Consider the following 23419-nt stretch of genomic DNA (forward strand, 5'->3'; position numbering starts at 1 on the left):
TGAATTTCAGACATCACTCTTTTTCTCCACTGGTCAGGAACATACAATTTTCCCATAGGGCAACGCTCAGGTTTATCCTCCTGAAATTCCTCCAGGGCGCGTCTCAAATCGGGCAAAATGGCAGAAAGAACTGCCCCTTCACTTAGGATGGTAGTAGGCTCGGTCACACTAAGAGAATCGGCAAAGAAACTCCTAGAAAGGGCGTCTGTCGTAACATTCTTAGTGCCCGGAAGAAAAGAGACCACAAAATTAAAACGCGTGAAAAACAAGGCCCATCTAGCCTGTCTAGGATTCAAGCGTTTGGCCGACTCCAGATAAATCAAATTCTTGTGATCGGTGAGGACCACAACTTGATGTCTAGCTCCCTCCAACCAATGTCTCCACTCCTCAAATGCCCATTGCATGGCCAACAATTCCCAATTCCCCACCTCATAGTTGCGTTCAGATGGGGAGAACTTTCGAGAAAAGAAGGCACAGGGATTCATCTTAGAAGTCACAGGGTCTTTTTGGGACAAAACAGTTCCTGCACCAATCTCAGAAGCATCTACCTCCACCTGAAATGGAAGTGAGACATCAGGTTGCCGTAAAACTGGAGCTGAAGTAAATCTCTGCTTAAGCTCCTGAAATGCTGAGATAGCCTCAGGAGACCAATTCAGCACATCAGCGCCCTTCTTGGTCAGATCAGTCAGTGGTTTGACAATACCAGAAAAATTACCTATAAATTTACGATAGAAATTAGCAAAACCCAAAAACTTCTGGAGGGCCTTTAAAGAAGTAGGCTGAACCCAATCATAAATGGCCTGTACCTTGGCCGGGTCCATTTTAATAGTCGATGGAGATAAGATAAATCCCAAAAATGAAATCCTCTGTACACCAAAGAGGCATTTCGCTCCCTTAACAAATAGGGAATTCTACCTCAAAATCCGGAACACAGTCCGGACGTGTTCCACATGAGAATCCCAATCACTAGAAAAGATCAAAATATCATCCAGATAGATGATCAAAAACTTATCCACAAAGTCACGGAAAACATCATTCATAAAGGACTGGAAGACAGAAGGGGCATTAGTGAGCCCAAAAAGCATTACTAGGTACTCAAAATGTCCCTCCGGAGTATTAAACGCCGTCTTCCATTCATCCCCATGCTTGATGCGAATAAGATTATACGCCCCCCTGAGGTCAAGCTTAGTAAACCAGCAGGCACTTTTAACTCTGGAGAATAAATCAGACATCAGAGGTAACGGGTACTGATATTTAACCGTCATCTTGTTAAGGGAACGATAATCAATACACGGTCTTAATGAACCATCTTTCTTGGCCACAAAAAAAAAAAACAGCCCCTAAAGGTGACGAGGATGGTCTAATATGACCCTTCTCCAATGGCTCCTTAATATAGGATCGCATAGCATCATGTTCAGGTACCGATAAGTTGAAAAGCCGACCCTTGAGAAATTTACAACCGGGCATTAATTCAATTGCGCAGTCATAACTCCTATGAGGAGGCAAAGACGCAGACTTGCTCTCACTAAATACATCAGAAAAATCGGCTAGATAATCAGGAATATCATGAGACTGAGGAGAGGTGGAGAAAACAGGAGCATCCCTAAGAACACACTGACAACCCCAACTCACCACAGACCCAGATTTCCAATCCAAAACTGGATTATGAGTTTGCAACCAAGGAAAACCCAGAACAATAGTATCATACAAATTATGCAGCACCAAAAATTTACAATTTTCTTGGTGGTATGGGGCAACTCGCATTGTCACCTGGGTCCAAAACTGAGGTTTATTCTCCGCCAAAGGAGTAGCATCAATACCCCTCAAAGGAATAGGCGTCCGCAGAGGCGTCATGGAAAAACCACAACGTTTAGCAAAGTCCAAATCCATCAGATTCAACGCTGCTCCTGAATCCACAAAAGCCTTCATGGAAAACATGGATAAGGAGCAGATCAGAGTAATTGCCAAAAGAAACTTAGGTTGTACACTGCCCACAGCAAATGTGTGTGCAAAACGTCTCTCTCGTTTAGGGCAGACAGAAATAGTATGAGAGACGTCTCCACGGAAAAAACACAGCTTATTACGCCTTCTAAACTCCTGATGTTGCGCCCTAGACAAAACCCCATCACATTGCATAGGTTCAGACGTCTGTTCAAAAGGTAGCAGTGCCTCCCGTGTAGTTTTACGTTCACGTAAACGCCGATCAACTTGAAAGGCTAATGACATAGAATCATCCAGACTAGAGGGAACAGGAAATCCCACCATAACATATTTTATGGTCTCTGATAAACCCCTCCGAAAGAGAGCTGCCAATGCACTATCATTCCATGTAGTAAGGACCGCCCACTTTAGGAATTTTTGACAGTATAACTCTGCAGAATCCTGACCCTGGTTTAATGCCAACAGGGTTCTCTCAGCTTGATCAACAGCATTAGGTTCATCATACAACAAACCCAAGGCTTGAAAAAATGCATCCACATTAGTCAGAATAGGATTTTCAGGTGTCAGAGAAAAAGCCCAATCCTGGGGATCGCCGCGCAGCAAGGAGATGACAATTTTAACCTGCTGCACAGAGCTCCCCAATGAGTTAGGCTTCAAGGCCAGAAATAATTTACAATTATTCTTAAAATTCAGAAATTTAGACCGATCCCCAGAAAACACATCAGGAGTAGGGATCTTAGGTTCAGCAGCATGTGACTGAATGAGGTAGATGGAAATTCCCTGTACTTCAGCAGCCAGCTGCTCCACACGATCAGACAATTGCTTAATCTCCATTTGGAAAAAGAAAAAAAAAATACTCCTACGGCCCCAGAGAAAAAGAGGAAAAAACAGTAAAGAAAAAAAAAAATTCTGACACTTTTTTTTCTCTTTCACTTTTTTTTAACAACTTTTTCCTGCTTTTGAGTACCCTAGAATCTGCAGTATGGCTGGTGATTTTGTTATGAATGGGTCACCGAGGAGGATAAAGCAAAACAAGCTAAGTCACAGAAAACCAGAGAGGTTGGTAACTATGCAGATTGCAGATCCCTGATCCTACCACACAACTAGCAGCAGCCGTGGAGCGTACCTACGATGATCCTAGACGCCTCGTCACGGCCGGAGGACTAAATAAGCCTAAAGCAAGAAAAGGGAAAACTAACTGCCACAGAGCAGACCCCAAAGGAAAGACAGCCCCCACACATGTATTGACGGTGAAACAAGATGAAAGCACAAACACAGGCAGGAAAATAGGCTGAGCAAACGATGGGGCCCAAACTAACTAGAAAGGAAAGGAAAGACACTGTCTGCAACCTGCAAAAAACCCTACAAAAATAATGTCCAACACTTCTGATAGCAAAATTAACCCTGAAATCACTAGACTTCTCCCACTATATCAGCACTCTGAAATATTCTGAGACAGAGCAAAAAGAGGCCAAACTAGTAAGGGGCAAAAAGCAAATTGGCAAATACAGATAAATAAGAGTGGAAATTCAGCACAGCCCCCAGCCGGGGCTGGCTGACCACACAAGAAACTGAATAGACCAACAAAATCAAGTGTGAACATTAGCAGAAAAACTTAGCTTTAGATGACTGGAACAGAGCTGAAAACCAAGAGCTGACAAGCCAGAAGGAATCACCAGCAACAGAATAGAGCGTCGGCTGTCTTAAATCCAATCTGAGACTCCTGAGGTCCAATCGTCATCCTCATTCTCAGGTGGCAGATCTCCACCGATCAAATCAGCCTCACTACCTCCTGTTACCACCAGAGGGAGTCAGGAAGGAGAACTCACAAATAGTGAACCAGAGAATGAACTCACAACAAGTTGCTCAGGCATCTTCCTATGGATGAGGATGCCTTAAGTACTGGATACCTCTTGACAATTGGCCGGGAACACATTAGGCAGGTGCACACTGACTCAATAAGAGCCAGAGAGTGCTGGTGCCGCCCCCTATGCACACAGCCAGGAAGTATGCAGAGAGCAGGCAGGAGGCAAGAGGCATACAGCATGGAGCTGGCAAAACTCACTGCATGGCCTGGAGTAGTGAGTAAGTTGGTGTGTAAGGCAGGTGGGGATGGGAGGCCATGCAGTGATGCCGGCAGGGTTGTTACAGGCCTAATCCTGGCAGTCAGGGCACAATTGGTGCACCTCTGGCGCTACCAAAGGGACAAGCCTCCTCGGTCACAGATGTTCAACCTGGTGCAAAAATGGCTGCAGAATGAGACTTGCTTTACAGCACAAATGATGGAAAGAGTGGTAGTGGACCGGTTTATCCACTCACTACCAAAATCTGTGAAAAGCTGGGTTACCGAAGGAGATCCCCAAAACGCAGATGACCTTGTGAGCCTTGTAGAAAGATACATGGCTGTGGAAAACTCCCTGTGCAGTCAAGGGAGCCTGAGGTCACCTTTCTGGGATACCAAGTCTACATCTAAAGGCCGCACAAAGACCAGGAATGGTCAGAGCTGGTTGCAAGGGGTACATCTTGTATCATTTTATGTTGGAGTTGTCAGGCCATGGGTCATATAGCAGCCAATTGTCTTATGGCCAAGAACCAATAGACTGGTGTGTAGGCCAAAGCTTATTACTTTTTGCACATCCTGGGTGCAGTACCTCTCTCTGGTGAGGGACCGCAGCTATGCCAGGTGAAGGTGAATGGTGTTAATGCGATTGGACTCCTGGACTCAGAGAGTTTGATTACACTATTAATTGCAACACCTCCACATCTGCTAGTCCCTGGGAAGAGGGTAGGGATAAGGTATATCCATTGAGTCACCAAGAACAATTCCATGGCTAAGGTCGACATACACACAGTTTTTCTATGTCCCACCAAGTAGGTATTGTCAAGGATTTTATTGCATGCTTTTGTTATCTGATGAGGTTTTCCTCTGCTTGAGACTTATGGGCTAAAGCTGTAGCACCCAGTATTCCGGTATGTCCCCAGGAGTTGGGTATGGTAGCAAGGACACATGATTTAACTGGTGAATTTCTTTTAACTGTACTAGCTGGTGATGAGGATGAGGACGCATCCCCTGAAGTCAATGTCCCTGACCTGGAGAAGTCCCTGGACAACTTTGGGGCAGTCCAGATCAGGGACGTAATGGTGAAAGGTACTCTGGAAAATGTAACAGTGTTGAATGGTGTTCCCTAGGAGTTGGGAGCCTATAATTATTTACATTTGGCTGTTGTAGGGACAAAAGTGAGCGGCCAGGTAAAACAGCATCTCCTCAAGGCACATGAGTTACAATCTAGGGAGATATAATAGGTCGGTGTTAGTGTTAGTGCCCACCATGTAAATTCCTGTCACGAGCGCTTCGGAGGTGACAGGCTATTGTGGCGCCCTGCGTCTTTACCTCCACAAAAGGGTTAAATATGTACTGTTTTGTATGTGTTTTGTGAGCAATGGGAGTTATGCTTTCTCTGCTAGAGACCACAACACACGCACACAATTTACCTCACTCCCTTACTTGTCAGAAGCTTAGAGCTTTGCATACATACCCTAACTGGGAGGGGGAGGAGTCGATTTGTTATTTTCAGTCAGGAACACGGTGGAGGAAAATGGAGAACGCTCCTGGAAGCCATGACATGTGCTCCCTCCAGTAGTAAAGCTAAGAAGAATCAGGGAATCAGCCCCTCTCCCATCCATGCTTTTAGAGCAGGGTGGTAAGCTGAGAGACTGTGTGGGTTTATACAACCAAAAGTAGAGTGTTTTCCCCCCAAGAAGACTACAGCAAACTAGGATCAGTTAAAGATTGTGCAAGAAGGAACTTGTGCCTCACACAGGATCCAAGCTGCAAGTTGCCAAGGGAAGAAAACACAGTGAGTAGTGGCTGTACTGGAAGTTTCACACTCCGGGAAGCCTTGGTCTCTGAAGGGATAGAATAGCAGGAAGGTTACACCGAGCCTCAGCAGAGAGAAGGATAACACCCATCTTGCAGATCAGACTGTAAACCTGGTGAGAGTTGTAATATCTCCTCTGAACTGCATCTGAACTACAGTAAATGATTAAGTGACTTTCCTTGTCTCCTGCCTTATTACTCCGTGCAATCTACTTCCATCACAATCTCTGGGGGTCAGCCCTGGTTGGAGGGGGTTAATCATCTACACTGCCATCACCATCTACCCCCCCCAGGGATCATCTGCAATACCGGCTATCCTACAGTTAAACACTCCAACTGGCGTCACGTACTCTTTTCCAATTTCTTTTTTTTAACTTTATTCTTTAACCCCCATTTCACTGTCCCTGGAGCACAGGCACCGGGCACGGCTGCCACCCCCGTGACCTCCTGAATCTAACACTGCCCGGCGACCTGAGTACCACGCTCTGGGTGAGACAAAACTTGGCATCACGAACAGGATCCCGTGCATGCCTAAAGTCCTACAGGAGCAACGACCTGCAGCAACTGAAGGGGTGAGTCGCACCCCTGCAAGGGTTAACTAGAGGGTGAAGATGTCTAATCCTGGCGAAGCTCAGGGTGCAGCAGCTGCAGCTCCCATATTGCCTATCACCATGCCTTATATACCGGGTACGGCATGGTTGCCACAGAGGAGTCAGGGGGTCAGCCCTGGTTGGACTACCCCCCCAGGGATCATCTGCAATGCCGGCTATCCTACAGTTAAACACTCCAACTGGTGTCACGTACTCTTTTCCAATTTCTTTTATTTTTACTTTATTCTTTGACCCCCATTTCACTGTCCCTGGAGCACAGGCACCGGGCACGGCTGCCACCCCCGTGACCTCCTGAATCTAACGCTGCCCGGCGACCTGAGTACCCCGCTCTGGGCGAGACACTATCATCCTGCGTCAGGCCTCAGAAGGTCTGAGCGTCTGTCCATACAGATTGCTCCTTGAACCATCTTCCTCTAGGACCCAGCATCGACCTCCTCCTGCCCTGAGAAGTTTGGATCTATTTAGTTAGTGGCTCAGCTGTGACCCAGTGATAATAGCTTCATTTCCACTTCTGCTTGCTAGAGTGTTGAACCTTCTCAGAGGGCTCCAGTTTGGTGTCTGGAATCCCTCTTCTGTTACCCGTATCTGGCGATTCAGATAAGTGTTCCCCTGTTTGTCTCACCTTATCGTCTTTAGTTTAGCGGAGACTGCCTAGCGCGCATCTCCCTCCCGTTCCCTATTCAGGACTAGGCCCCAGGGAGATTCAGGGCCCCAGGTTCCGGCTCGGTGATTGGTGAGGAACCAATATAGGGACTCGGTAGGAGTTTTCGGAGAGATTAGATCTAGCCTAGGGGTCTCCAAATCCCTTCCTTAGTGTCTGGGCCCCCTTCTCCATTTCCCTTTATGTTACACTTGGTTTTCCCTCACCGTGCGTGACAATTCCGTACCAAGTGGCAGAGACCCTATGAGGTGGGGGGAAAAGGTGGAAGAACTCAACTATAAGATACACTGACCAGGGAAAAAGAAGCCTTTCCCAATATACAGTCATATGTAAAAGTTTGGGCACCCCTATTAATGTTAACCTTTTTTCTTTATAACAATTTTGGTTTTTGCAACAGCTATTTCAGTTTCATATATCTAATAACTGATGGACTCAGTTATATCTCTGGATTCAAATGAGGTTTATTGTACTAACAGAAAATGTGCAATCTGCATTTAAACAAAATTTGACCGGTGCAAAAGTATGGGCACCCTTATCATTTTCTTGATTTGAACACTCCTAACTACTTTTTACTGACTTCCTGAAGCACTAAATTGGTTTTGTAACCTCATTGAGCTTTGAACTTCATAGCCAGGTGTATCAAATCATGAGAAAAGGTATTTAAAGTGGCCACTTGCAAGTAGTTCTCCTATTTGATTCTCCTATGAAGAGTGGCATCATGGGCTCCTCAAAACAACTCTCAAATGATCTGAAAACAAAGATAATTCAACATAACTTTTCAGGGGAAGGATACAAAAAGTTGTCTCAGAGATTTAACCTGTCAGTTTCCACTGTGAGGAACATAGTAAGGAAATGGAAGAACACAGGTTCAGTTCTTGTTAAGCCCAGAAGTGGCAGGCCAAGAAAAATATCAGAAAGGCAGAGAAGAAGAATGGTGGGAACAGTCAAGGACAATCCACAGACCACCTCCAAAGACCTGCAGCATCATCTTGCTGCAGATGGTGTCACTGTGCATCGGTCAACAATACAGCGCATGCATAACGCCTTTTTGTATGACCATACAACTCAATCTTTGTTTCATCAGTCCACAGGACCTTCTTCCAAAATGTAACTGACTTGTCCAAATGTGCTTTTGCATACCTCAGGCGACTCTGTTTGTGGCGTGCTTGCAGAAACGGCTTCTTTCCCATCACTCTCCCATACAGCTTCTCCTTGTGCAAAGTGCGCTGTATTGTTGACCGATGCACAGTGACACCATCTGCAGCAAGATGATGCTGCAGGTCTTTGGAGGTGGTCTGTGGATTGTCCTTGACTGTTCTCACCATTCTTCTTCTCTGCCTTTCTGATATTTTTCTTGGCCTGCCACTTCTGGGCTTAACAAGAACTGTACCTGTGTTCTTCCATTTCCTTACTATGTTCCTCACAGTGGAAACTGACTGGTTAAATCTCTGAGACAACTTTTTGTATCCTTCCCCTGAAAAGCTATGTTGAATAATCTTTGTTTTCAGATCATTTGAGAGTTGTTTTGAGGAGCCCATGATGCCACTCTTCATAGGAGAATCAAATAGGAGAACTACTTGCAAGTGGCCACCTTAAATACCTTTTCTCATGATTTGATACACCTGGCTATGAAGTTCAAAGCTCAATGAGGTTATAAAACCAATTTAGTGCTTCAGGAAGTCAGTAAAAAATAGTTAGGAGTGTTCAAATCAAGAAAATGATAAGGGTGCCCATACTTTTGCACCGGTCAAATTTTGTTTAAATGCAGATTGCACATTTTCTGTTAGTACAATAAACCTCATTTGAATCCAGAAATATAACTGAGTCCATCAGTTATTAGATATATGAAACTGAAATACCTGTTGCAAAAACCAAAATTGTTATAAAGAAAAAAGGTTAACATTAATAGGGGTGCCCAAACTTTTACATATGACTGTATCATGGCAATCTACTAAAACCCTCAAAGGATAGGTGGCACGTCCATACACCGGTACTTCCAGAGATTGGCACAACATATAGGTACAGCGAGATGATAAAGAAGAAGGTCCTAATGATAGAGAGTAAGGGATGAGACACCTCCTGACACCAACCTCTGTCTGTCCCTAAGCTCCCCTTCTGCCCTATGCAGGTCCTTCCCCCTGCCACCGTCACATGCCTAGTATCTGGCTGTCATCTCTGATAACCCTGGCTAGTGCACTGGCCAGCAAGGATGCTAGATTCTCCACTGCAGTTAATCTAAACACAGAGAAAGAGACAAACAAGAGACTGGGAAGGTTTAGAATTTCAGTCAGTCAGTCAGTGAGTTAGTTTGGAGTCACTCAGAGAGGAGTGAGGAAAGAAGATCCCTGGGAGAGGGATGGAGGAAGAAGGTGCTGCAGCAGATCTCAGTGACCTGGGTCTGCTGGCACGGGAAAGGAAAGAAAGAGGAGGACATTAAACAGAAACCTGATCTTCCATAAGAAGGAAAGAATAGTACGGAACGTAGGAGTAAAAGGGAACAGAGGACGTGGGATAGAGGAAGAACCCTGCCTAGAAGTTCTAAGCGCAAGGCCGGGGTCCAGTGCCCGAGGTTGTTTGGACACTAATGGTTCTGCAGCAGACACCGGTGGAGTAGTGGGTTGTAAATGCACTACTCCCATCTAAGACTTGGGGGCACAACAGCAACATTGATAGTGAGCCGGGACTCAGGAGTAAGCAGGCTACAACTGTCTGTCGTACAAGTAGAGTTCTTGGGAACATCTGTCAGGAGGAACTCCAGTGTAACTCAGTACTAGGAGATCTTCGCACTTAAAGGCGCTATAGAGGAGACGTTCAGAAAGGCACATGTTGGCGGAGAGTTGGAAGGGAGCGTCCTATCTTGCCTGGAGGTCGACTGAGTCCCTGACCCGGAGGACACAGCACGGAGGCAGGCACCTGTGTGTACTACAGACTGTGAGTAAAGCTTTGGAACTACAAACCCTGGTGTCCTCCATTCATTCCTGCGCCAAAACACCTGGTACCGCTACATCTGGGTACCAGCTTCTACACTGCCTGTGCCTCTCAGCTACCCCTACATCTACACTGCCCTGGGACTACAGCTCTACCTGTGGGGAGCTTCATCATCTTGGCTGCAACACACCACCAGTCCCAGAGGATCTGCATGCAGCGCCGGCTTAACCTCTCCCTTGCCGAACACCACAGGTGGCGTCACGAACTATTCATCAATTCTATTTCATTGTTCTTTCACCCCCTTTTGCCATGGAGCCCCAGGGCCACGGACCGGGTCACAGCTTCCATGACAACTCCCATTGAGATCAACGGGCCCGGTGCTGAGTACCCCGATAGCCCTGGTCGAGCGCTCCATTTTGGTGTCACGAACAGGATGACGAGACCCGATGTCATCGGGTTCTGTGTGCCTAAGATTTGTTGGACTTAAAACTTTTGAGAATGTGCAGAAGACCCAATTTGATAGACTGTGAAATGAATACTAAAAATGGCCGACAGCCTGGAGAAGAAGGGCGTGATCATATGGGTGGTCCTAAGAAAAGAGCGCGAACTGTCCTGGGCCTCCCCTGTCTAAACTTCTATGTGACAGCAACATGACCCACCCCCCGAGGGGTTCATATACTGGCTTGGTATGGAGGAGTTGAAAGAAGACGCCGCCCCCAGAAGGAGGAGCGGAAGCCAGTGGCGGGAAGGAAGCCGAGACAGGAAGGAGAAGAACGCTAGAACGCCATGATGGAAGAAGAGGGAAGGAGGCCTGCGGAGCGCGGGGAGGTTGAGCTGGATCTCCCCGGCGCCATGTCTGAAGGCTCGCATCCTGCTTCTAGGCTGAATCGACGTCAGCTGGAGGAGGAGATTGCCCTGGTGACCCAATGTTTGCGGCTGAGGCAGGAGGCCTTGTGGAGGCTGAACTGGCAGCATGCCCGGGAGGGGCCTACACCTGCGGTATCCGCCGCTGCTGCACCGGAGCTTCCCCAGGCAGACTCCACGGAGCCTGCAGCCACCATCACACCACCGGCAGCATCCGGAACCCCTTCGCTGCTGCCACAGGAGGAATTGTATGAGGCCCCGGGAGCCAAAGCGGAGGAAGAGAAGCTCCCGTCCGGACCTGACGCGGCCGCGCAGGTCCCTCCTGAGACCCCTGCGGGTCCGCAGGTCCCTCCAGAGACCCCTGCGGACCCAGAGCCGCCGTTAGCTCTACCGCCGTCCCCGGTGTCCCACCGAGCCGCGTCCACTGCCACTATGCCTGCACCGGAGCAGAGACCGCACCGTCGGGAGGCACCAGGTATATACCCCGGCCCTCCTAATGGGTTGCCCCCCGAATTCACGTTGTCAGAGGCTGGCTTGCGGGAACTCGAAATGGGGCAGTTGGAAGAGTCAGCTGGGGGCACTGGACTGTCGGAAATGGGGAGGTGGAAGAGGTCCTTACTGAGAAGGGTACGGCTGGAACAGGCGCGCACGATTCGGCATCTTCGGGGATTGGAGGAGTCTAGGTCGCTTTGGGATAGTGACCTCGGGATCCCTTGGCTGCCGAGTCCCCATGTGGTCGCCTATCGGCGCCAACAAGCTGCGGCATCCCTCGGTGCTAGGTCACGCACCAGAGCAGCGGAACCACTCATCGATGAGGAGCAGCTGATGGGTATCGATATGCATCATGGGTTCCCTTTACCACAGCTACAAGACCCTAGGCGGCGATCACACCAGATGCCACAACCATGCCCTATGGCAAGCAACCAGCAACAAGATGAAGACACCCAAAGCTTCACCCCTGGAAGCAGTTCCAGTCCAGAAACCCCAGGAGGGGAGAATCACTAGTTTCAATGCTCTTCACTTTAACTCTCGTTACCCAGGAGGGTATTTGCACAGTTGTGCTTTGTTTCCTATTTTTTTTTGTACCAGTTTTCTATTTTTTTTGGCTATCATGCTTTAGTTTTGTTTTTCCAGTTGTTGCCCAGTTGTATTGGCAGCCTTCACACTTGAACTGTGGAGATCATGAACGCTGAATGGTCCAGAACTGTTATTTTTCATAGTTTGCACTTCCTTAGGTGCTCTCTCTTGGTTTTACATAGACTCTCTTCGTAAAAGAAGACCTACCTCGTTATAGGAACATTTCCAGACACGATGGCCGGACCAGTGTCTACTTTTGCACTTATTGATAATTAGAGTTGAGCGACTTTTGGTTTTTTAGGGTCGAGTTTCGTTTCGTGAAACCCGACTTTTCCAAAAGTTGGGTCGAGCAAGATCGGCCGATTATAGGGAAAAGTCGGGGTCGTCCCGAAACACGAAACCCAATGTAAGTCAATGGGGAATAAAAGTCGGCAGTGAGAGGAGGACAGGAAACACACCTACAGTGCCCATTTGAATGCCAAAAGCATCAATTCTTCTTACTTAAGCTTGTCAACCTTAATTAACTTCATAATACAAGTTACGCACTGAAAAATGGGGGTTATTTGGCTAAAGTTGTGGGGGGGTAGGGCTGGCTCCAGGTTTTCATGTGCCCTGGGCGAAAGAGCGCCCCTTTAACACATACCACAACTCATCATGCTCCGATACGGCAGAGAAATAGCGGTATAGTACAATGAAAAATACTTCACTTTTTACATCTCATGACGAGGCCCATCTATTTCTCCATACAGAATCATTGGTCCCATATAATGTTTGAAACAGTATATGATGAGCTCCACATAATGCTACAGTATATGTTGGTCCCCATGGATGAAGCTCCACTGTCTTATGGGCCCAAATAATGCTCCAAACATAATGGGCCCCATTTCTAATGCTCTAGTGTATAATGGGCCCTGTAAATGCTGCTCCAGTGTCTGATGTCCACCTTTGGAATGTTCCAGTGTATGGTGGGCCCCATCTATCATTCTCCAGAGTATAGTGCTCCCCAAAAATTGCTGTCCCAACATTGAAAACAATCAAATAAGTCTTCTCGCTAGGGAATCCCTGTACTAGTCTGGACTCCTCGTCGTCCCCATCTTCCATCTCACTGCACAGTATTTCAACCTTGCAAGTGCTGTGATCCTGAGCAAGCAGGGAGGGCCCACTCGTTGGCGACGGCACTGGCACAGGGCCCCTGATAGTACAGTGGTGTGTCTGATGGCGGGTGGGCTGAACCTGCACTTTCATCTGCAGCTTCCTCTTTGTCACCGTGTAAGATGGAACTGTATATGGGAAGGGTAACCTGAGTTTCATCAGGGTCAGATTCAGGCCGTGTAGCGTGCGAGGGGAATGTAGTGGTCTGGGTCAATGTACCAGCAGATTCATCGAGCAGTGGCTGGGCATCAGTGCACTTGTGTCGCCCCCAGGAGTACGGTCGCCACAGTGGCATTACCTTCCTCCTAGGGATTGTGATGTCATGCTTGGGAGCAACGAAGGATCTCTCTAGCAGGTTAACTGATTGGGCGGCGTTATTCCCACGAGTCATGACCCTCCAAACAGCGTTCATGAAGGCAAAGTGTTTGTTTTACGTGGGCAGTATGGTTGCAAAGCTGAACCTTAAAGGAATGTCCAGAAGGGCACCACCAGGAGTGGAGCCTACGGTTAAATTCGACTCCACCTGGGAAACCTCAACCATGCCAGCTACAGAAAAGATGCACACATTGCAAGCTTAATTCCATTAACGAACGAGACTCCGTCATGCCCCGCGGTCCGAGTCCGGCTTACTAGAGGGACACGTGAGGCTCTGGCACATGAGATTGGCCAATAACTGGTGTGTCATGCCCTTACATGTCCGTGGCTGCATGTGCGCTACACTGAAAAGGCCAGCTTTTGTCGCTTACAGGTGCAGATAACCCGCTGAACAACGTTAGTGATGGGGATCACTGATTACAATTATTAACCGCGAACGATGATTTCCCAGTAAGTGCAAGTCAACCACAGTTCCGGAATTAGGCCTAACCGTCATTCCTGAAAAAATGAAAAACTTACGTGTGCAAACCACAGGTGCTGTAGCTTGCTTAACAGCTCGCCAGCCGTTCTCACGCCCAGTATGGATTACACGTGATTGCACAAAGGTGAGAAAGGGTACCGTATCCCCGGATAACATGTATGGATAGCGTACACATTCAAAATATATGTCAATACATCAGGAGGCAGGCTCAGACGGTGTTAGGCCCAGTATGGCTTGCACGTGATTGCACAAAGGTGAGAAAGGGTACCGTATCCCCGGATAACATGTATGGATAGCGTACACATTCAAAATATATGTCTATACATCAGGAGGCAGGCTCAGACGGTGTTAGGCCCAGTATGGCTTGCACGTGATTGCACAAAGGTGAGAAAGGGTACCGTATCCCCGGATAACATGTATGGATAGCGTACACATTCAAAATATATATCAGGAGGCAGGCTCAGACGGTGTCAGGCACAGTATAGATTTGACGGCCCAGACTACACAGCGGAGGAGCAGGGAGAGGTAAAGATTGCAAATGCTGGGGCCCTGCCCAAGCAAGGGGGGTCCACTCGTGGGCGTCGGTACTGGCACTGGGCCCCTCATAGTACGGCGGTATGTCTGACGGCGGGTGTGCACCACCACCGTCAGAGACACTTGATTGCACTATGAGTGACCCTGTGCCAGTGCCCGCGCCCAAGAGTCGGCCTACCCACCTGTCCAGGGCAACGGCACTCGCACGGTGTCGTGCGCTAGGTGGTGACCCCGGCCATGGGGGGGGGAGGCAGCACAGTTAGGGAGTTTTAGAAAGTGGCATATGTTGATGTTGGACATTCAGCTGATGCAAAAGGCGAAATAGGTCAAGTCCCAGGAAGAGGTGGACCAAAGCAAGCCATTTTTCTGTCACCCTATGTGTCATCAGGGGAAGGTGGGACAAAATCCTTGGAAACCCATGCATGGTTCATTTTAATGAAGGTTAGATCATCCACATTTTGGGTTGACAGACGGGTCCTTTTTTCTGTCAGGATTGATCCAGCTGCACTGAAGACTCTTTCCGATAGCACACTTGCAGCTGGGCAAGCAAGCTCCTGTAAGGCATATTGTGCCAATTCAGGCCAGGTGTCCAGTTTAGCGGCCCAATAGTCAAAGGGGAATGACCTGTGTGGGAGAACATCGATATGGGAGGAAAAGTAGTTTGTAACCATAGTTGACAACTGCTGTCTCCTGTCACTTTCCATCGATGCAGTATTACCAGTTGTGTGAGCGGTACTTGAAAAATCAGTCCACAACATTGTCATGAAACCCCTGTCTCCAACGCCACTTCTGCTGTGTGCACCATGAACATCTCTGCCAAGCTGCCCCCGGCCCGTACGGCTCGTGTGAGAACCATCACCGCTGCTGTGTGCTGGGAATGGCTCAAGCAACCGATTTACCAGAGTTGCTTGTTTATTAGCCAATATTAGGTCAAGGTTCTCCTGTGGCATGATGTTTTGTAATTTGCCTTTATAGCGTGGATCCAGGATGCTGGCCAACCAGTAGTCGTCATTGTTCATCATTTTGGCAATGCGGGGGTCCCTTTTTAGGATTCCCAAGGCATAATCTGACATGTGGGCCAATGTTCCCGGTGTCAATGATGCACTGCGAGTGCTGGTTGGAGGAGCACTTTCTGGCAAATCCACATCCCTCCAGTCACGCACAAACCCTGTACCAGACCTTGCCACGCCAACATTTTCACTTGCCCCACGAGATGCATCCTCCTCCCCTAAGTAATCATCCCCATCATCATCCTCCTCCTCCTCTTCTTCCTCCACTTCGACCAGGAGAGGTCCCTGAGCAGACAATGGCTGAATGTCATCAAGGATTCCCTCCTCCTCTTCCTCCTCATCAACATTGGCTGCAGACGCCTGCTCCTTAAGGTGTGTCAAAGTTTGCATGAGCAGACGCATAAGTGGGATGCTCATGCTTAGGATGGCGTCGTCTGCGCTTACCGGCCGTGTGCATTCCTCAAAACACTGAAGGACTTTACAGAGGTCTTTCAGCTTCGACCACTGCACACCTGTCAACTCCATGTCTGCTCTCAAAGTGCCTGGCCGTGTATCCTCCCACAAATGCATTATGGCCTGCCTCTGCTCGCACAGCCGCTCCACCATATGCAGGGTGGAGTTCCACCTTGTTGCAATGTCGATAATGAGGCGGTGGTTGGGAAGGTGGAGCAATCGCTGCAGCTTCTGCATACGAACGGAGTGTACAGGCGACCGGCGGATGTGCGCGCACAGTCTTCGCACCTTCTGGAGCAGGGCTGTTAACTCCGGATAATTTTTGAGGAAGCACTGCACCACCAGGTTCAAGGTGTGAGCCAAGCAAGGTATGTGGCTGAGTTTTGAAAGGGCTATGGCTGCCTCAAGATGTACACTGCCCAGCCATGACTCAGTTTGTCGCTTCAAGTACTCGGCCAGCACCTCGGCGGTGTGTCTGTCGCCCAAACACATCATCTGCAACACAGCCTGCTGACGCTTTCCACTAGCTGCTCGATAGGGGGACACCTCGTGTGCAACAGTGGCAGCTGCAGATGGAGTGCTCGTACGACTGCGCTCTGTGGACGAGCTTTCGCTTCTGGAGGAGGAGGAGGAGGAGGGTCGAACGCCTACAGCCAACTGTTTCCTATACCGTGGGCTAGGCAGCACTGTCCCACCACCGCTGTCCCCTGTGGACCCTGCATCCACCACATTAACCGAGTGCGCAGTGATTGACACGTAACGGCCCTGGCCATGCCGACTGGACCATGCATCAGTTGTGAGGTGCACCTTTCCACTCACTGACTGCTTGAGTGCATGGACAATGCAGTCTTTTACATGATGGTGGAGGGCTGGTATGGCTTTGCGAGAGAAGAAGTGGCGACTGGGTAGGTCATAGCGTGGCCATGAGTTCGCGGAAAGCTGCGCTTTCCACCAACCGATAGGGCATCATCTCAAACGAGATTAGTTTGGCAATGTGGGCGTTCAAACCCAGTGTACACGGATGAGAGACTGAGTACTTTCTTGACCTACTCATAGTGTCTGGGAGTGTGAGCTGGACTTGAGAGCTGCATATGGTGGAAGTAGCGGTGGACAGGGCGGACTGAGAGAAGGTTGATGATGGTGATGGAGTTGGTGTTCTTTCTGATGGCCTAGATTCAGTATTTCGTTGATATAACAGTGGGATTCCCTGACTGCTGTGGCCTTGCAACGACACCTCAACATTTGCTGCTGTGCTAACCGGTGGGCTTACAGTGGGGGAAACAATGTAGCGTTGCTGACTACCTTCTTTGTGATCAGTTGCACATGTGGCACTTGAGGTTTGGTGTTGTGTCCACGCTTGCAAGTGCATGGTGGTTAAATGTCTAAGCATGCAACTGGTATTCAAATTTTTCAGATTTTTCCCTCGGCTAAAGGTCTTTGCGCACTTCTTACAGATAACCTTGGCCTGATCATGAGGATTTTGTTCAAAAAAGTGCCACACTGCACTCTTCCTACTTTGGCAGACATTTTGTGGCCTATCACGCTGTGATCTTTTGACCCTCTGGACAAGCTGTCCAGTAACTCTTTTGATTTTTGGAACCTGTCTTTGGAGTGCTCCGGGCCTGCCAGATAACAGCTGTTTCGATGTCTGCTGTGGATGCTCCTCATCTGAGCTATTGGAAGCAGCACCCTCTTCCCCCAATGGATGCCAATCTGGGTCAACAACTGGGTCATCCATCACCTCCTCTTCAATGTCATGTGCACCTTCCTCTGTGTCACCGTGTATGGTGGTATAGTGTGCGGGAAGGGGCACCTGAGTCTCATCAGGGTCAGAATCTGGCTCTGTACACTGCGAGGACAATGTAGTGCTCTGAGTGAATGTACCAGCAGAATCATCTATCAGCGGCTGTGCATCAGTGCACTCCATGTCAGATTCATCTTGGCCTGGGTAATTCACCATTTCACTTGATAATCCAGGCATGGTATGTGAAAACAGCTCCATGGAGTAATCAGTAGTATGGCCTGCGTCATCCTTCAATCTTGGTTGGGGTGAAGGACATAAGGAAAGGTGTGGTTCATGAACATGAGCCTCCAATGATGACTCAGTGCTTTTACTTTTTACAACTTCAGAAGAGGAGGTGATAGAGCTGGAGGCTGAGTCAGCAATGTAAGACAAAACTTTTTCCTTATGCTCTGGCTTTAAAAGCGGTTTGCCAACTCCTAGAAAACTAAGCCTTCGAAGCCTTATGGAGCCAGACGATGACGCAGGCTCAACACCTCCTGCATTCGGTCCTATTTTGCTCTTGCCACTACCATCAGATCCACCACCAACACCATCATTACCAGCTGCCAACCCCCGCCCAATTCCACGGCCTCTTCCATCAGCCTTCCTCATTTTTTGTAGAAATGTAGACAAAATCCAACAAACTATATAGTAATGTAAAACAAGGTACAAGGTGTCTATAGGACAGGGGAGATTTTGAATTTCTGCACACACATGTGGACACTGGACACTTATGGATTGTGTGAGGCCCACTGAATATCACAGCGCTATGTCACAGGCTCGATGGCACAGGTGTGAAAAAAGTGACTACAGGGTAAGGGAGATTTTGAATTTCTGCACACACTAGTGGACACTGGACACTTTTGGATTGGGTGAGGCCCACTGAATATCAGAGCGCTATGTCACAGGCTCGATGGCACAGGTGTGAAAAAAGTGACTACAGGGTAAGGGAGATTTTGAATTTCTGCACACACTAGTGGACACTGGACACTTTTGGATTGGGTGAGGCCCACTGAATATCAGAGCGCTATGTCACAGGCTCGATGGCACAAGTGTGAAAAAAGTGACTACAGGATAAGGGAGATTTTGAATTTCTGCACACACTAGTGGACACTGGACACTTTTGGATTGTGTGAGGCCCACTGAATATCAGAGCGCTATGTCACAGGCTCGATGGCACAGGTGTGAAAAAAGTGACTACAGGATAAGGGAGATTTTGAATTTCTACACAGACTAGTGGACACTGGACACTTTTGGATTGTGTGAGGCCCACTGAATATCAGAGCGCTATGTCACAGGCTCGATGGCACAGGTGTGAAAAAAGTGACTACAGGATAAGGGAGATTTTGAATTTCTGCACACACTAGTGGACACTGGACACTTTTGGATTGTGTGAGGCCCACTGAATATCAGAGCGCTATGTCACAGGCTCGATGGCACAGGTGTGAAAAAAGTGACTACAGGATAAGGGAGATTTTGAATTTCTGCACACACTAGTGGACACTGGACACTTTTGGATTGTGTGAGGCCCACTGAATATCAGAGCGCTATGTCACAGGCTCGATGGCACAGGTGTGAAAAAAGTGACTACAGGATAAGGGAGTTTTTTAATTTCTGCACACACTAGTGGACACTGGACACTTTTGGATTGTGTGAGGCCCACTGAATATCAGAGCGCTATGTCACAGGCTCGATGGCACAGGTGTGAAAAAGTTACTACAGGATAAGGGAGATTTTAAATTTCTGCACACACTAGTGGACACAGGACACTTTTGGATTGTGTGAGGCCCACTGAATATCAGAGCGCTATGTCACAGGCTCGATGGCACAGGTGTGAAAAAAGTGACTACAGGATAAGGGAGATTTTGAATTTCTGCACACACTAGTGGACACTGGACACTTTTGGATTGGGTGAGGCCCACTGAATATCACAGCGCTATGTCACAGGCTCGATGGCACAGGTGTGAAAAAAGTGACTACAGGATAAGGGAGATTTTGAATTTCTGCACACACTAGTGGACACTGGACACTTTTGGATTGTGTGAGGCCCACTGAATATCAGAGCGCTATGTCACAGGCTCGATGGCACAGGTGTGAAAAAAGTGACTACAGGATAAGGGAGATTTTGAATTTCTGCACACACTAGTGGACACTGGACACTTTTGGATTGTGTGAGGCCCACTGAATATCAGAGCGCTATGTCACAGGCTCGATGGCACAGGTGTGAAAAAAGTGACTACAGGATAAGGGAGATTTTGAATTTCTGCACACACTAGTGGACACTGGACACTTTTGGATTGTGTGAGGCCCACTGAATATCAGAGCGCTATGTCACAGGCTCGATGGCACAGGTGTGAAAAAAGTGACTACAGGATAAGGGAGATTTTGAATTTCTGCACACACTAGTGGACACTGGACACTTTTGGATTGGGTGAGGCCCACTGAATATCACAGCGCTATGTCACAGGCTCGATGGCACAGGTGTGAAAAAAGTGACTACAGGATAAGGGAGATTTTGAATTTCTGCACACACTAGTGGACACTGGACACTTTTGGATTGTGTGAGGCCCACTGAATATCAGAGCGCTATGTCACAGGCAGAAATTGGCTAGTGTATCACAAACTACAAGGTGTATGTAGAATTGGGCAGAATAGGAATCTCCCTAGAGTGTAGGTCTGTAAGAACGGAACAAGTCCTCCACTTATCCTTCCACAGTGACACACAGATAGCTTCACTGTGGCCGTGATAACAGCCGTTACACGGTACTGAGAGGAGCGTGCACGTACACGGCTGTCCGGTGTACGTAAAATTGTCAAGCTCCGTGTTTTTTAAGTACGGACTGACACACGCTGTCTCTCTATAGTTTTGAATGTGATCAAACAGCAAATATATTTAACTGTTTGAAAGCTAGACAAAACTAGTAGGTGCAGGTCTGTAAGAACGGAACATGTCCTCGACTTATTCTCACAGAGTGACACACAGATAGCTTCACTGTGGCTGTGATAACAGCCGTTACACGGTACTGTGTGAGGAGCGTACACCGGCTGTATGGTGTGAAAAAATGCACGCTCAGTACCTCAGCAGGACAAAAAAAAAAATTGTGATTGCTTTTAAAAAAGCAGTTTGCAGAGCAGTGGGTAAACAGCAATGCAGCTGTCAGGAAGCCTTACAAGGCAGCCTAACAACCAACACCGCTGATCCACCACAATATAGCCTCCCCTTGCACTGCACACACAGTGACTGGTGTGTTGTACAGGCAAAATCGCTAGCAGCAGAAGCAGTTTTTTTTTCTTCTTCCCTGCCTAACGCTCTCCCTACAGAATCAGCAGCAGCAACCTCTCCCTATGCTAAGATCGGCAGAAGTAAGATGGCGGTCGGCGTGCACGCCCTTTTATAACCCCTGTGACGCCCACCAAAGCAAGCCAATCACTTGCATGCCCTTCTGAAAGATGGTGGTGACCCCTGCCTATGTCATCACGTTGCCCCAAACTTTTGAAACGCGACTTTGGCGCGTAAGTCGCCGACCTCGTGGCCGACCTCATCCTAGGGTCGGGTTTCGTTTCATGAAACCCGACTTTGCCAAAAGTCGGCGACTTTTGTAATTTTTTTCGACCCGTTTCGCTCAACTCTATTGATAATGCTTAATGTTATTCCTTGCACAGAAATTAAAAAGTAATAGTGTATGATGAAAAGTATTAATGACAGATTTTATGGAAGTATCTTGAGAAAAAGACATAGTGAATGTTTACAGAACTTTGAATAAAGATGTTGTGGATGTGAATATAGAATCAAAAGTAAAAGGAGTGCCAAAATAATTTCCATAGTATAGATATAATCATATAAATAATACAGCCAACAAGAAATAAATCATACAGATAAGTGCCAGTGCAATATTCAAAGTGTTGGAACACTATAGAAGAAGTCCCTATTGAGAAATACTGTATAAGTGAAACAGTGCTCACATCATAAGGGATCAGTGTGTGATAGATCATCCAATAAAAATAGATATAAATCACAACATAATCAGTGGTAGGGACAAAAAAAACTTACATGAATGGCAGAACTCCTGCTAGCGCAGTTTATGGTGATTCTCTTCCACTGTCCTCTTTCCACATAAGTCTGGTATATTTGGGTCTTATTATTTGTTACATTGATTATACGTGAGATCTATCTATCCATCTATCTATCTATCTATCTATCTATCTATCTATCTATCCATCCCCATTTCTATATTGTTTGTGTTCCCTTGCTATTCTTTTTCAAACATAATTATATGCAGAAGATGCCCAGGTTATACCTGCTGTACATATATAATGATGTACAGGAGATGCTCAGGATATACCTGCTGTACATATAATTACATACAGAAGATGCCCAGGTTATACCTGCTGTACATATATAATTATATACAAGAGATACCCAGGTTATACCAGCTGTACATATAGAATTATATACAGACCATGCCCAGGTTATTCCAGCTGTACACATATAATTATATACAGGAGATACCCAGGTTATACCAGCTGTACATATATAATTATATACAGGAGATGCCCAGGTTATACCAGCTGTACATATATAATCATATACAGGAGATGCCCAGGATATACCTGCTGTACATATAATTATATACAGAAGATGCCCAGGTTATACCTGCTGTACATATATAATTATATACAGGAGATGTCCAGGTTACACCAGCTGTACATATATAATTATATACAGGAGATGCCCAGGTTATACCTGCTGTGCATATATAATTATATACAGGAGATGCTCAGGTTATACTGGCTGTACATATATAATTATATACAGGAGATGCCCAGGTTATACCAGCTGTACATATATAATTATATACAGAAGATGCCCAGGTTATACCTGCTGTACATATATAATTATATACAGGAAATGCTCAGGATATACCTGCTTTACATATATAATTATATACAGAAGATGCCCAGGTTATACCAGCTGTACATATTGTGGTGCAGTGACCACTATGTCCACTAGGGGGCGCTGTGTGGGTGTCCCAGGACGGGTCTACAGTCATATCCATTGTGGTAATGGGTATAGGATGCTGAAGGATTGTTATGTATCTCAAGGTGGGTGGCCTTGAGATGAAAGCTTGCTTATGTGCTGATCAGCAGAGCTGATCTGTCGTTCCAATGTGTCAGGGAGAAGCCTTCAGATGATTGATGAGACGGTCAGGATAAATCATCTACAAATCCACCCAGGGGTGTGTTTAAGAGTGTCATAATAAAGTATATGTGTATGAATGCTTGAAGGACCAGTGATGAGGTCATAGCCATGTGACCCGCTGGGCGTGGCTACGGACCATATATGGAAACCAGAGTAGGTCACATGAGAGAGAGCGAATGGATCTGACTGAGCCATGTGGAAGGTCCCGGCAGGCCTAGGTGGAAGAAGGTGTGCTACCTTCCTGAAGACCACATGCTGAGGCTGCTGATCAGGGGAGGCCTATGTATATTGGCTGTATGTGAGGACGGATAAGCCTCCTGTGTTTTGCTGAGGCTCCAGGACTGAGCCTGAACTAATGTATATTTATGCTTGCTTTCGCCTGACCTAAAGGCTATTCCTTGTGTTATGTGCTGCTTTATGGGTTATGAAGCAATAAACCCTATGAACTTTTAAAGGAACGTGCCTCCTGATT

General features: G+C 47.3%; 2 protein-coding genes across 2 annotated transcripts in view; one reads left to right on the forward strand and one right to left on the reverse strand.

Moving 5' to 3' along the window:
• LOC141083095 (uncharacterized) overlaps positions 1-5130 on the forward strand; it is a 64001-nt gene extending 58871 nt beyond the window's left edge. The window contains exon 4 of the mRNA XM_073567283.1: positions 4985-5130. Coding sequence (XP_073423384.1) covers positions 4985-5130 — 146 coding nt within the window. The remainder of the gene's footprint in view (positions 1-4984) is intronic.
• The window catches only part of KCNN3 (potassium calcium-activated channel subfamily N member 3), a 217832-nt gene that overhangs the window by 150724 nt on the left and 43689 nt on the right, over positions 1-23419 (reverse strand). The window lies entirely within an intron of this gene.

This window comes from Dendrobates tinctorius, unplaced genomic scaffold (genome assembly GCF_039654945.1).
Source record: "Dendrobates tinctorius isolate UK_male_01 unplaced genomic scaffold, ASM3965494v1 ptg000019l, whole genome shotgun sequence".
NCBI classification, from domain to species: domain Eukaryota; kingdom Metazoa; phylum Chordata; class Amphibia; order Anura; family Dendrobatidae; genus Dendrobates; species Dendrobates tinctorius.